General features: G+C 38.8%; 1 protein-coding gene across 5 annotated transcripts in view; it reads right to left on the bottom strand.

Moving 5' to 3' along the window:
* Nucleotides 1-244: 244 nt before the first annotated feature.
* Nucleotides 245-16,452, bottom strand: part of LOC129707370 (sickle tail protein homolog) — a 171,373-nt gene continuing 155,165 nt past the window's right edge. For 3 of the 5 annotated variants that reach the window (XM_055652358.1, XM_055652383.1, XM_055652373.1), the window contains 5 exons: nt 8,632-8,748; nt 5,394-5,468; nt 3,518-5,257; nt 2,920-3,048; nt 245-2,204 (listed from right to left, as the gene is read on the bottom strand). In XM_055652358.1, the coding sequence (XP_055508333.1) occupies nt 1,731-2,204; nt 2,920-3,048; nt 3,518-5,257; nt 5,394-5,468; nt 8,632-8,748 (2,535 nt within the window). In that variant the 3' untranslated portion in view covers nt 245-1,730. Of the gene's footprint in view, nt 2,352-2,919; nt 3,049-3,517; nt 5,258-5,393; nt 5,469-8,631; nt 8,749-16,452 lie in introns of all 5 variants that reach the window. The other 2 variants (XM_055652365.1, XM_055652393.1) reach the window with 2 other exon arrangements.

Consider the following 16,452-nt stretch of genomic DNA (forward strand, 5'->3'; position numbering starts at 1 on the left):
GAGATGGAGAGAGAGAGTGAGTGTTTGTGTGAGTGTGAATGAGAGAGCAAAAGAGCGAGAGAGGGCAAGAGAGACGGGTAGACACACACACACACACACACACGCACGCACGCACGCACGCACACGCACACACACACACACACACACACACACGAAGTGTGAAGGCAGGGTGGAAAATGGACATTTAGAACTCTACAAATAGATTACACTGATCCACATACCATTACTCAAATGACAAAAGATAGAACTACAAGCATGCGGCCCTTTATTTCATTGCTTCTTCACATGGCTAGAGTGTGCAGTTCACCACAATGCAGTCTTGTACAATATAATATGTTTTACAAATAACAAACCTATGTACAAAAAAAAACCTCTGGATGTGCAAACATGCCCCATCTTATAGATCACATATTCCCATCTGATTCTTAAAATATATCTTATAATAAAAAGACATGCGAATACACAAACTTTGGTACTAGAGTGAAAACTATAAGCATCCCTGCAGATTTATAAGCAGATATTGTGTATAACTTCATATACACACAAAACATATAGGTTTGCGAGTTTTACAAGTCTCTTAATATAGGTTAAAAAAATGTTTAATGTAGCTACGACTAGCATTCACTTTTATGAATCTAGGCAAAAAAAAGTTTCAAACAATTGTGTAACTATGTCTATTAAACTATTAAATTGAAGTACAAATAAAGCTTGCAGCAATTAGAGAGAATAGTCAGTTTTACATAAAAACTGATGCAAAATAGGAAACAGCATTTCATCAATCACTCCAAAAAAGCAATACTTATATTTTTATTATTGAGAGAATGGCAGTACAACACAAATAGTATATCTACAACATTACATAAGTCTTGCACTCATCCAAACAATGTATTTGATCAGCATTATCATGTCCCTTTTCGTCATCTTGTGAAGCATTATTATTTATAAACTCCTAATTGTGGAAAAGGAGACTTAATTGATTGCTTTAATGAAATATGTAGCGAGCTATGGTCAATGAAAATGCAACAGATCATCTCCTTAAGCTACAGGTAGCTAGCTGTCCATGAGTTAGCATTATTAGCTGCAGGGAAAACCCACTTGCTAGAATTAAAAAACAAGCATTAAATAAAGCATTTATGTCATATTCTTACTATAGCAATCTAATGTCAAATATACTGAAGAAAACCTAATTCAGTGCAAACTGTGTGCAGTTACTTAGTTAATGTTTTACCTTTTGACCTTATATTCATATTTCTATTACAGTTCCCCAGCTTTCCCCCCTGTACTGTGATATTTTGGTATGGAATAATTTATGTTAGTTTTAAAATCAATATCCCAGTGTCTATTATTCAAACTTTACAATAGTTAAAGCAATGCCAACTGCACAATGTGAAAATATACTCTGTATAAAAACAATGTGCTTGAAAAAATGTTGCCAGCGAGTGAATGTCTTTGCTACTACGGTCATTATACCTCAACACCCAATCTTGTATTTATTATATCAGCTGATTTTCAATCGGCTTCACTAGAATAATTATTTACAGGCAAGTTACTTCACATTTGCATCAAAAACAAGGAATTCAGTGTTTGTAGGTCAACAGCAATCTGTTAATTCTGGCTATGCTGAATGCACATTATGTGAGGAACTTTATAAAAATCATAATGAAATGAAAAGCAATCTACTGCAACGTTGAACAAAACAAAGAAAGATGAAGGAGGGTTCCACCACGCCTCTATGCCGTTTCTTTGACAGTGGATTTGCTGGGGTTGATGGTCTGTTGCTTGTAGCTTGCAAAACTAGCGGTATGAATTGTCCGGATGCTTTTCGCTCCTTGAGTCAGTGAGGTCGGAGAAACCGGGGGGGGGCCAGAGGATGAGGAAGATGAAGAGGGCCTGCCATTTGGAAAAGAAAGAGGCTGCCCTCTGCCTGTTAGGGCAGGGCTATGAGCATGAAGCTTATGCGAGCCATTAGAGGTAGAAGGAATATGGGACACAGTTGGAGCATGGGAATTGCGTCCTGCAACTGGAGTGAGGGAATTAGCGGTGGGTAAGGGATGTTTACTGGGCTGGTTAGTGCTTTCATTGCTGGGAGCAGTCACAGAGCTACTTTTCCCAGAGCTAGCAGAGGGGGCCGGGATCTTAGAAGCAGGTAAAGTAGGGGAAGTAGCCTTACTCTCCCCACCAGGTTTCTTAGCACTTCCATTAGCCTGCAAATAAAGATGGCAGGAGATAAGTTTGTCAGAGAGCCACCAACATTTTAGCTATGGGGCCTGTCAGAACAGTCCCAGTCAGACAAAAGAATTAACAGTGCAGAACCTTATTATCCTGGTGAGCCTTGCAGGGGTTTAACGGACCTGGTAAATCCCACAACATATAAATGTGGAAAGAAAGAAAATAAAAGAAAAAAAGTATGATTATTGAGAATTATTAGAACCATGCATTTCTACTATTAGAGTGCAAGCTTGGAAAATAAAACTAACTAACTAGTCATTCATATTCCAATCCATTCAGTAGACATACGTTATCATGGCAGTTAGTTTAGATGTATTGGTTAAATTTGGTTACTTTAGTCATTCCAGTCACACACTATAAAACCTGATGGAAAATTAATAGGAAACTAGTCAATAGCAAGTTACTTGTTAATGGGTTTTGCTACACAAAAGGTTACAGACATTCAACAAGAGTTGGCTGACAGAGAAATGAGAAAATCCTTGAAGTATTACAGAAGAAACACCAAATATTTCACAGTTCATCAGCATTTATACGCTGATACCAGGTCCGGTTTATAAATTAATGGAGTAATTAAAATCAGATGTTGTACCATTGACATTTAATGCATTTAATTAAGAAAAAGACTTTAAAGTTCATAAATATTTTAATTTCTTTCTTAATTTTCTGGACTGACTTCTAGAACAAAACTACCTGTCGAAACTGTCGCTGGGAGTCCTGAAGCTTCTGCTTTGTCACCTTTTCTGTGCTTCCTTGTTGCTGCCGTAGCTTTGATCCCAGAGAGACAGGCATTCTGCTGGTTGGAGACATCAGACTTGAACCCTACAAGAAAACCAAATCGTTGCACTTAAAACAATGTAGATCCTTACTGCCCGCAAAAATATCTGAATTGCAAGGTGGATTCAGAAGATCAGAAAAGAGCGTGCCTCCGTGCAGATCACTACCACCTTAAACACGGCAGAAATGCATTTACCTTAAACATGCACAGGGAACAGAACTGCCGTTCCCGTTTCAACCAGATTCAAGCTTGATTAGAAGTGCATAGATGGAAAATCAAAGTTAATTTATAAGCAGCTTTCATTACCTGGAGGTCAAACACCCAGTTAGACCAAAGCGTAATTGTATTTTCAATTAACATAGATCAAATCAGCTTTCAGATTAATATACATTAGCTTTGCCCAACACCAATGTCCACCAAACCGTTAACTAGTTAAGTTTCAAGTATTAGAACCAGAAAGAGGAATCACGTCACCCGCATGTAGCAGACTAGAAAAAAAATACAACAGGACACCTGCTGATCACTTGATTTTGTGGAGATTTTTGGAAGGAGAGGCGGTTTGACCTTGGTGGTTTGAGTGGTCTTTGCAGAGGAATGCAACAGGTAATCAGTTGGTGATTTGTTTTCATCCCCTGATACCGGCCCTTGAGATGATTCACAGATCTTTGAAGGGCATGTGGTGTACTTTTCCTCCGACATCTTTGGGCTCATTTCACTAATAGTCGTTTCTAACTGTTTGATGGTTTGCTCAAGACTGTCCAATGTCTTGTAAGTATTTTTCCGAATCTGGTCAGTTCGAGATGGATTGGATGCCACGTCAGTGTAACCATGTTCCCTTGGTTCTGGGGCTTCATCTTTGCTTTTGGATTGTTCAATGTTAAATCTTTTTGCCTCCTTGTGCCGTTTCACTGTTCCATCGGGCTCTTCTTCATCCTCATAAACAACCACCTGCAAGGTTTTCTTCCCAGTCTTTGTGCCGGTTTTAATAGCTTGGGTCAGAGCTGCAAACTGTTTCTTGGGGAATTTGAACTTAAACCTTTTCTTTGTGTCTGCCTTGTAGGCAAATGGGCCGCCTTCCACGCAATCTGATTTGGAGTCATCTTCTGCGGCACCAAATTTACTCTCTTTTGGCGCACTGACGTCAGTGGAACAAAGTTGTACGGTGCTGTTGGTCTTATCGCGCACCAAGCTGGGTGTTGACACCGCAGTGGGGGGCGTGTTTTTCAATTGTACTTCATCACCAATATTTGTGGGTTCTTCCAATGTTTCTTCAAGGGTCGATGTTTCCGATCCTTCACTCTCTTCGTCTATTTTTTCTTCAGCCATCATCTTTTCCAACTCTTCATCACATTCTTCAAACACTGTGGATAACCTTTTGTATGCAGATCGGATGTCCATTGGCTCATCAAAGATGATGATGACTGGTTTTCGGTCCATGTAGAGCACCGAGTTGTCCGGGCCAAACTCCTGGTACGTCTCCTGACGCGAAGTCATCTCTTGGTTTGCATCTACATTTACAGTATGAATGTATTCTCCTTTGTTTACAATTTCATTAACTTCCCCACTGGATAGAGCCTGGACCTCAGTGTTTGTAATCATGAACGCGATGTTGTCACTTGTTGGGGAATCTTCACCAGACGAGCTTGAAGATTCGTCATCCAAGTATTTAAATGTTACATTTTTGAGGGGCTTCTGTCTCAATACCACCGGCTGGCTAACGTTTTCTTTCTGTTTACTCATGTCTGTTGAATCCATGCTAAGATCTTTCCCCATTTCCCAATCAAGGGATTCACATTTGTTGGCAAATGAGCCGTGATGGTCTGGAACTACGGTGGGTCTTACTAAGGGTATTGCTAGACTTGATTTCTTAAGGCTGGGCTGAACACTCTGTCCAATAATCTCCACAGTAGTGGAAATATTTGTACAAGCTGACTTCTCTGCGCCATATGCCGAGTCAAAGTCCTGCAGCCCACTTTTTGTGTCGCCCATCACAGTGAATTCATCGGTCTTTATTGCTGGCAAAATCTCTTTCATTAGAGTGATATCTTTCTTATTTTCAACAGATTGAATGGTAACGTCCGGCTGATAAACCACAGATTCCTCTTCTTCATCATCTAAGCATTGTGACGTGACCTTATGGTGTGATGAATACAGAGGAACCTCATCCTGTGGCGGAAGCTCCATTTCAGTAAAAGCTGGTTGAATATCGTGGAATACAAACACATTGGAGGCCATTGTTGTATCGCAAGAAACCTGCAAAAAAAAAAGAAAATCTGCAAATATAAGTATATTCTGCAATGCAATATTAAAAAAATCTATCAATAATATGAAATACTAATAATTTGCAACAGAAGGCAGGTCTGTGGTGACACCTTTTTAGATTACTTACCACTTCAGAATCCAGCATAACTTTGTGTTCATTCTCTGTGCATATAACCTGCTCGCCAAAAGTGTCTGGTTTCTGCTAGGATAGTTGATTATGACAAGTTATTGCACAACAAATGCTCCGGAAATCAGTAACTGTATTTACCATAAAGCATTTAAAGTCTGTAATGCACACCTCAGTCATCTGTCTGCATTACTGCCCGTCACAAACAGTATCCACAATGTAATTACAAGTATTCTAATTAAGGCAACAAAAATATTAGAATGGATTTTTTTATTGTCTTATTTACATCATATTAAGCATTCACAAAGCAACAATGACCAGGCAAAACAGGAGCAAAATCCCATAAATTTGGCCCAGATTGAACAGCACAAGTTATAGATTGGACATTATTATCAATCACCAAATATCAAGATCTAAACAGCCCCGAGCATCAGATTTCAACAGAAACATTGCTAGCACCAAGGCCAGTCACCAATAGCCAAAGCTCCAAAACAAAAATGGCAACAGTAACATCCAAGAAAATCAACAAGCAAGCCCAAAGAAGCCAATACAAGTAAAGACATATCAAAGGAACAGGAATGCCTTTAAAGAAATTTGATTCACACCAAACACAGCAAACAAGTATTAATTCAAGTTTGAGATTGTAGGACATCTGTGATTTCAGTGTATATAAGTTTCAGTCTTCCATTCTGCAAAATCTTTTGTTTATTGCTGAAAAATTAATTTTGCTCCTCTTAATTCAAATTCCCTGTTACCAGAAATCCAAATGCAAATCGGTAGCAAATCTGTATCCAAATAATGTTTGAATGGAATGTTGTCCAACAGAAATAGGTAGTCTAGCTGATAGGCGCTGAAGCCTCTTTCTTTACAACTTCAAAATGGATATTGCTGCAATAATCCGAGTTTCAATTCAAGGATTATTCTTGCTATTTGTGGCAGCAAAAATTAAAATACTGCTTCATCTTGCAACCTACTTGAAAACTGTTCAGAAGTGAAAACACAGATGTTTAAAAATAGATTGTAAACCCCAAAAAATCTCTGCACTGAAATCAAAGAGTTCAGCAAGTCCCATTATATGAATCGACTGGGAAAGAAATCAGGACTCTATTTGGAAGTAAAAATGGGCTTCACAAAAGTATAACATTAAATTTGAAATTCCACAAAAAAATGCATTTTGCCCAATCCAGAAATATCAAGTAGATTCATATAATAGGAATGTGCTGGATTATTGACGGTGATTCTGCCATTTGTAAGAAAACAAGGAAATACAAGACTTTGAAGCTCAACTTCAATGTTTTCTCGTGAAAGTAAACGTAAAAGTGAAAACGAGCACATAAATCAAATGAAGAATCAGTATAACATCATAGTCCATTTAAATGATCATACCATTGCAAATAAAGTGTATTGAACTTAGACCATGGGTTAGCTATTGAACTAATTTGATATTTTGCGATAAGGACTTTAATGTGACTATTAGCGGTTGTGCTGTTTTTGGGTGGATGTCCGACACTCTTAATTTGCTGCATGAAATAATCATCATTTTTACCACTATGCCCAGCTGATGTAGGACTCGTCAGCTTTGTTACCCATGGTCTAATGATTCTTGGACAAACATTTTGTATTACAGAATATATACTGTGCAAATATCAAACCAGTTTTTTTAATGCATTTTTTAAACAACAGTCAAACCCGCAGCAAATGCACCAACGCGTGTCTATCTTTGGTGTAAACCAGCATCTGCAGTTCCTTCTTACACACATGGGGTAGACTACCTTTTGATGTTCCGGGGCATGGAGGAGGCCAATGTACAAATGCAGCCACAAAATGGTCAGCTCAAGTTACAAACACAATGATTTTATAAGCTCCTATTTTAATGAAATCATCTCTTTTGGAGATATCCATAAATGACACAACAAAACAATACATTATTTACCACATGAATTGGGGTGGTTTATAAATGTAGTATACTGAGGGTTATCATATTTGTGATTTTATGTTTGCAAGCATGAAATGCATACAAGCATGAAACAAAAGGGGTTTGACAATACCACACATTTTAACGATTATTAATTTTCACTAAGCCTGTGGGAATTATAGCAGAGGGCTGGGAATACTTTGCTCTATGATACCATTTTACATCGTCACTAGTATCATCAAGTGTAATTAAAATGTTTCCATCTTCTATCAATAATATCTGGCAAGTTTAGAAACATCGAATAAACAGAAAATATTATGGAAGAAGACTACTACATTATCATGGTTCTTTTGTTTTAAAAAACGTCAGAACTAGATTCTTGAGCAAAAATCTATCCTCCTTTTGCTGCAGATTCCAGCATCTGTTGTCTCTTGCATCTCACTGAAATAGATTCTTGTTTGACCTTTTGATTTTTATTTACTTCGAATGAGGTATTTAAATGAATATGAAAACATTTTGCCTTCCTAGTTACTTACTGAACTATAAAGTCGTTATTCAATCAGATGAAACGCACAGTTTACATCAAAGCCATGCAGTTTTTAACAGATTTTCTATATTATAATCATATATGCATTATTCATGGCCCTTTTTCTATTCACCAGGATGGGTCGATGAAGGAATTAAATGCAAGATCCTGTTCAGTAATGCCGAACGATTAATGGATCTGGCAAATACTTGCATGTTCTATTTGCATTAATGCAAAGCGAAAGTCCTTTCTTATTAAAAGAGAGAAAATGCAGGAGATTATAGTTGTCTTACAATTATATTAATCAGAGAGATGTTGAATGCAATGGGGAAGAACAACAGAGAAAGCAGGGGAACGGGCAGGTAATGGGCTTGAATTGAATTGTCCAACCTAAGTACCTGACTGGGTCAAATCACCAGCTCACATGCTGTTTCATTCAATGACAATGACAAATTACTACTCTGCCTTTAAAACTTTTATATTAAACTAGACGCTTTCAAAGGCATTACAATGTACAACTTAATTCAATTCAACAAAGAGAATTTTAAGTTACACTTAAAAAAGGAGAAATATCTGTCCCTGCAGATCATGTTAATGACAGGTCAAAGCTGCATGACAACAGATCTTTTATACATGCAGAGCCACTGCAGAAATGGCATAAGCCACTTTGGCCACAAAGCATGCCAGTTTCACAGAGTGTTTGGAATATAGGCTTCAGCAGGGAAGAGGTGGGGTTAGTGTTGAAGTAGGAAAGACTAGAGCAGCGCAAGCTCATATTCTGATGCTATACATGTTACCTTCTTTTCTTTGGGTGATAAGGTTGTGGACCTTACATCTCTGGCTTGCAATTCAACTTTCGGATGTTCAACAACTGATTTGGAACTTACATCCATAACTGAACATTTCTGGAAAGCCTGAGAGATTAAAGTATATGATGTTAGCCACAAATACATCACTCACATACCACTTTACACAAGAATCCATGAACTTTGTTAATACAGTGACACCAGGAAATCATAGTCAACCCCTTGCTGTTAGAGGTCATCACAAACACTCCAACACTTCGTATTCAAGAGTTACATCATTAAACTAAAGTGGCAATAAAGTGCGGCTTCAACAACAAAGCCACAATTTTATCACTGGCCTACTCTTTGAAGAAATAGCATGCAAACCAGATGCCAACATATTCTGTTGACAATTCGAAGTACAAATTCAGCTGTGCTTCACTGAATGACACCTCTCAGTTAGAAGGCGGAGTGTTCAAATCCTGTGTCCATGCCTTGAGCAGAACAATATCATTGCCATTCGCGGGAAACTTCACCAGGGTGTCCTGGCCAAGACTTATCCTTCAGGCAGCAGTATTAAAGAAGATTACATGATCATTATCAGTTTGCTGACCGCAATTTCACGATATTTCCTAAATTACAACCTGGATGTATTTATTTATTTATTTATTTATTTTATTATTTGTTTCAAACAGAATAAAAGAATAAAAAGCAAGTGTGAAACAGCATACAAAAAAACAAAACAAGAATATTTATAAAGTGTCATAAACAATATCTATAAATAAATGAAATCGTATGTGTCCAAAAAGGAGCAGGAAGAAGCCAAAGCTTATTAATTCCCACCCCTTATTCAACTGCTTGTAATTATCTTATACAAATTTAGCAGCTATATGTACACCATATGTACACCAGCCACTATATGTACACCAAATTATTTACATTTGAACACTAATCAAATATTTACAAAGCCATACAAAAAAGAAAAAAAGAAAAAGCCCACATATACTATACAGTATCTCAGTCATATATACAACCCATCACTCTATAATTTCAACTATTTAATTGGCTATGTGGCATGTTGACATGGCCCAAAGTCATGAGAGGTGCTTTGAAAATTCAAATCTTTCACCAGCTTTTATGTGGATCAGCTTTAATTCCCAGCAAAAAATAAGACAAAGATTTGTTACAATTTCACATACTATAAAAAATATTTAAAGGCTTACTTATTGAAAGGAAGGAGCTGATCATGGACTTTAGGAGGGCACATCATCCGAGGACGTACACTCCATTGAGGATAAATGGGGATCCTGTGGATAGGGTGAACTGTTTTAAATATCTGGGAGTCCACATCTCCGAGGATATGACATGGGCATCACACGCCTCAGCACTGGTGAGTAAGGCAAGGCAGCGCCTTTACCACCTCAGGCAATTGAGGAAACTCAGAGTGTCTCCGAGGATCCTCCAGTGCTTCTACGCAGCGGCGGTGGAAAGCATCTTGTCCGGGAACATTACCATCTGGTTTGGGAATTGCTCTGCCAAGGACAAGAAGGCTCTGCAGAGAGTAGTGTGTTCGGCCGAACGCACTATGGGAACTTCACTCGCCCCCCTGCAGGAACTATACAACAGGAGGTGCAACTCCAGAGCCAACAATATCATGAGAGACCCCTTCCACCCCTGCAATGGACTGTTCCAGCTGCTACGGTCAGACAAACGCCTCCGTTCCCATGTGGTGAGAACGGAGAGGTTGAGAAGGAGTTTCTTCCCAGAGGCCATTCGGACTGTAAACGCCTATCTCACCAGGCACTAACTCTACTGAACGTTTTTCCTTCCATTATTTATTATGTAAAAGAATATGTGTGTTATGATTGTGTTTATAGTTTGTTTGGTTGTTTGTCTTTTGCACAAAAGTCCGCGAGCATTGCCACTTTCATTTCACTGCACATCTCGTATGTGTATGTGACAAATAAACTTGACTTGACTTGACTTGACTTGACTTATTGTAAATATGCAGTTTTTATTGTGAACCCAAAATTCAGCGCTCAAAATGCTTGCAGGAGAGAATTGCTAATTAGTTGTCCCTTTAATGTGAATTAATTTCTCAGACAAAATTGACTGAACATTTGTTGATGAGCAAAATGTTATTTCTATTGTGTTTAAGAAGGAACTGCAGATGCTAGAAAATCGAAGGTACACAAAAATGCTGGAGAAACTCAGCGGGTGCAGCAGCATCTATGTTATTTCTATTGATCATTAAGTGAAAATATAAACAAGTACAGAGCGAAGGCTAGATATCAGATGTAGAGGAATACAATGCAGGCATATGGATTCGTTTAGATGGGCATTTTGGTTGGCATGGACAAAGTGGGCTGAAGGACCTATGTTTGTGCTGTATAACTCCGTTTCTCATCACAGAACTTTATCATGTGCAACATCTCATTCTGATGGTCAATAAAATTTATTCCGAACAAGATGTAATCAATCCATTAAATTTGTTCTTATACCCAGTGCCCACTTCATAAAAGCACCAAAAATAAAATTCAATAACATATTGTAATATTGGCTGATTACAAAAATAATCTGCATTATTATGAAGTCATGGTGGCACAGCAGTAGAGTTGTTGCCTCACAGTGCCAGAGACCCGGATTCGACCCTCATTATAGGCGCTGTCTGTACGGAGTTTGTATGTTCTCACCGTGACAGCATGGCTTCCTTCCACATTCCAAAGACATACAGGTTAATTGGCTTCGGAAAAAATTGTAAATTGTCGTGAATGTGCAGAGTGTGCTAGTTAAATGGGGATCACCGTATTTTTAGAATGCAGCCAGATGGTGTAAATGGCATGTACCCAGTCAGTTTAAAGGAATTGACCAGGTACATGTTCGGACAGTGCCAAAGGAATAGGTAGCTGAAAGGAGCGCCCCTGGGGAGGGTGGGCAATGCCATGGGAGCGACAAGCACGTTTGATTAACCTCCACCTGTCAAGTCTGGTAAGTACTGAATAACCAACAGCTTTGAAAATAATTTATTCTCGTGTTATATCTGTATACTTTCCATATAGGTAACAATCCAGCATTAGTAAACACAAACCTTAACTGATAGATATGCATCTAACCTTTCCAACTTACAACTTACTCAGAAGAATGCAGAATACTAAGAATTCAACAAAATTCCCAAACGGAGCACATGCAATTAACACCACACACTGCAAAAACAGCGCTGTTCAATACTGGAACACTGCTCACATTAATCATTGCCTGCAGACTTAAAATGTATTGTGTTCTCACCTATGCAGAAATCAGCGCACCCCCCCACAGCAGAAGAAATGGACTGAAAAATGTTGGAATTAACTGACTGAAAGTGATAAAAGCACCACACATTTTTTGGGGAGAAAATTAAAGAGGAAAAAAACACACTGCATCAGCACTGTATTAGCGTGGGCCCGTGGAAAAACAGATCCATTACTTGTGGTGACATGGGAAAAAAGTGGACTGTGTGGATCGTATCCAATGACAGGCTTGAGAGACTGTGGTGCCCTATTAACTTAGTGATCTATATCAGTTTCCGTAAAGGTAAATGCTTATGCAGTAACCTCTAGCAACATTCCCTGGCTAAAGCATTTCCACAGTAGTTATGTATTCAGCATGACATTTTAACCTTGTGAGATGATGGATGGTTTTGGATAGATTTTTAAAATATTTATTTAAAATATTTATCCAGAGATATAACAAATAATTGTACTCAGATATTCATTACTTTATAACAAAAAGTATTCCAACAATTGAGAATGTGCACACGATATATACATTAAATACAGTGAGTGATCATCGCACAGTGAGTTACAGGGAGAGCTGCCCTGTGGTGGGATTGCTGGAGAGGTCTGAACCAGGAATGCAATGGGTCAAGATCAAGACAGGCCATTTCCTGTGCTCAACCCCCTCGCAAATCCCGCCCACCCCCTCCCCAATTAGAGCCTTCCCGTCTCTTGATGCAGCCACATTTTGTGCTGGCCAGACGTCTGGTGCCCTGGAGGGTTCTGTTGCCTTCCAGTGAAGTGCAGCAACGCGCCAGCTAGCAGCCCCCAGCAGGCTCCAGGCAAGGGATCCCAAGGCCCCATCCCCGGAGGGCACTTGCTGCCATCAAAGATCTTTGATGTCTTGGAACAATTTAACGCAGATAGCAATAATCAAAATAAAAACCAATTACAAATTAATAAAAATAAATGTGCTTCAGGCCTAATTAACTGATATAACTTGCTTAAAAAACAATTAAAATAATAATAATGACCTCTGCAACCAAGGAAGCCAAATATTTTGAGAAATACTTTGGGGCTCTGCTATGTTTGAATGCCCGATACGTTTGTACTCTGGCCTTGAACTCAGTGTCATGGGGTGATAGTGTGGAAACAGGCCCAACTTCGGCAAGACTAAAGAGCCAGCTGCTGAATAGTCAGCTCCTGTGTCCTATTCCAATTTATTTTTAAAGTGTCAGCTCCCGTCAGGCAGAAGATACAGAAGATTGAAAGCACACACCACCAGACTCATAAACAACTTTTTCCCCCCTGTTATCAGGCTTCTGAACGATCCTTCCATCAACTAGGGTGCAGGCCAATTCACCTTTACCGCATTGAAGGCATTGGACTTTGTCTCTGAAACTGTTGCACTTCAATACTAAGAACTACATTGTACACTCTGCATCTGTCCCCTCACTGTACCCGAGGCTGACTTGATAGTAATCATGTAAAGTATTATTTGATTTGATTAGATTGCATGTGACAGTAATGAATGTAAGTCTAAACCATTCAACTAATATTTCAGTGTAACATCTCACTCACATTATGGCATCAGTTTGGGAAGAAATGAGAAAATAATCAAACTTCAAATAATCAAGTGTAAGACTATTTAGTCTCAAATAAATTGGTGGCATTTGCTGATTTTTTTATTGATTGGGGGGGGGGGGGGGGAGAAATATTGAAATTACTTAGTACTATGTTCTAATCATTGGGGGATTCTGACTTGATCTTTTGAGTAGTATAATTGTTGACCACGAAAGTCAGGTTTATTTCTCTGAATGTATCTGTGGTAGTCCAAAAAATGGATGTAATGTTAAAATTGTACAAGGCATTGGTGAGGCCAAATCTGGAGTATGGGGTACAATTTTGGTCGCCTAATTATAGGAAGGATGTCAACAAAATAGAGAGAGTACAGAGGAGATTTACTAGAATGTTGCCTGGGTTTCAGCAACTAAGTTACAGAGAAAGGTTGAACAAGTTAGGGCTTTATTCTTTGGAGCGCAGAAGATTAAGGGGGGACTTGATAGAGGTTTTTTAAATGATGAGAGGGATAGACAGAGTTGACGTGGATAAGCTTTTCCCATTGAGAGTAGGGAAGATTCAAACAAGAGGACATGACTTGAGAATTAAGGGACAGAAGTTTTGGGGTAACATGAGGGGGAACTTCTTTATTCAGAGAGTGGTAGCTGTGTGGAATGAGCTTCCAGTGGAAGTGGTAGAGGCAGGTTCGATTTTATCATTTAAAAATAAATTGGATAGGTATATGGATGGGAAAGGAATGGAGGGTTATGGTATGAGTGCAGGTATATGGGACTAGGGGAGAATAAGTGTTCGGCACGGACTTGAAGGGCCGAGATGGCCTGTTTCCGTGCTGTAATTGTTATCTGGTTATATGGTTAAATAGGCTGACCACAGAATTCAGTAAAGCCTGCAAAATCTCCATCTTAATTTGCAAAATCTCTTATTTTCCAAAATTCAACATTCTTTGCTGATCAGTAGACTTCATTGAAGGTGCTCCAGTTTTCTTCCAGCAGTTTACTATTGATTTTATTCATAGGGTCACTGATAATCATGTCACTTAGCAGGGTCAGGTCTGAAACACCCCAAAGATTAGAACACACTACTAATTAATTTTGATGCTCCTCCCTCCCACTGCCCTGCTTATCATCAGCAAAAGACTCAGTTCTTTTTTATTAGATAGCCTCATACATTAAGTTTTTTTTTTTTCTGTCTATTATCTAGTTTCAATTCAATTTGTTGGTTTCTAACTGTGAGTTGAAATATTACACTTTGCCAAATCATGGGGATACCAGTCACATTGCAGACACAAAGGCTAATGTGCAGACATTTAACTTAGAAACCACTCTCACAAGTCCTACATAGATTATATGCTGTTTCATCCAACAATTTCTAGCTTTCTGTTTAGGATTAAATTACATATTTAGGATGAAATAAGATAATAGGATCTACATGCTCCATATGGAAATCTTAATTAAAACTTTACATTTAACGATATTAGAAAAAATTCACCGCACCGTCACTCGTCATTGCATCATAGATAGAAACAAGCAGCACTATGCTAATGAAATGTTACTGGGTCATTTGTGAGATTTACTCAACCATAAGCATTCAGTGCAGTTTCTTCAGACATTACAAAACAGCCGGTTGGGACTATTCAAGCTAAAATTTGGCTTGCTTCATGAAAGCATTATGTACCTAGTACACTCAGATCCAAAATACTCATCAGGGAGACAAGCATAATAATTCTGTCATCCACGTAAAGAAAGGAACACAACACAACAGGTGCTGCAAACTTCTCATTCACATTGGCCAATTCACCAAAGCCCACGGCAGGTAAATTGGGCTGACAGGCATTTCACAATACCTCATTCAAATGGAGGTCCCAGCTTTGCTTGTCATGTTAAGCAGCTAATCTCACTTGTCAACCAAAAGGCAGCACATGTGCCAGGAAGAATAACAAAGTGCGCAAAAAAAAAGGTTCCCTTAAAACACCCATGAATAATTAATGAGGGATCTGCGATAAGTGTGATCAAATAAAACAGCTGACAAGCACGTCGCGATTGTGGACATCCTTTCAAAAGCGTCGCTATTGCAATCAACCCCGGCTCTAAAGTCAGACTGCACCAAAAACCAACTTCTCAATCCATTGTCACTTTTCCCAAGCACATTGAAACAACACCATTCATTGTTCACTAACCGGGGTTGGCTTTTCTCAATGTATCAATTGAAAGTAGTCTGGTTAAGCAAAGCCAGACAATGAGCAATATTGCTTCACAGAACAGATTCAGCAGGGGTAGTTATACCCTTCCTTCATTTTCCATTGCCAATGTTTTACCAATTCCCCATTTTTAATCACTAAGCTCTTTTTAATGGATGTGGTCTCCAATATAATCTTATTCCTTTGCTATCCAGTTGAAAAATTAGCAATTGTAGGCTTTTTTGTGAAGGCAAGGTTGGACAATCGAGGCTAGTATTCTTCTTAGAAGAGGAAAGGGAGCCTATAGGATCCTGAGGGTCTTGACAGGGTATATGTGGAAAAAGTCTTCTCTTGTGGGAAAACCTAGAATGAGGTGTCACTGTTTAAAAATAATCAGATTTACACTTAAGGTTAGTTTAGTGTAGTTTATTATTGTCATGTGTACCATGGTGCAGTGAAACTTGTTTTGTTGTGAGCTATCCAGTTAACAAAAAGACTATACATGATTACATTCAAGTTGTCCACAGTGTACAGATACAGGACAAAGGGTATAACATTTAGTACAAGGTAAAGATCCAGTAAAGATTAATTCTCCGATTAAGGATAGTTCAAAAGGTCTCCAGTCAAGTGCATGAGGCCAGGGCTGCACTCTAACTGGTGAGGGGGTGGTTCAGTTGCCTGATAACAGCTGGGAAGAAACCTTAACCTCCTTAATTGGAGGTCGGCATTTTCAAACTTCTGTACCTTTTGCCTGATAGGGCAGGGGAGAAGAGGAAGTGGCCGGGGTGACACTGGACCTTGATTATGCTGGCGGGTTTGCCGTGG

This window comes from Leucoraja erinacea, chromosome 2 (assembly GCF_028641065.1).
Source record: "Leucoraja erinacea ecotype New England chromosome 2, Leri_hhj_1, whole genome shotgun sequence".
Taxonomy (NCBI): domain Eukaryota; kingdom Metazoa; phylum Chordata; class Chondrichthyes; order Rajiformes; family Rajidae; genus Leucoraja; species Leucoraja erinaceus.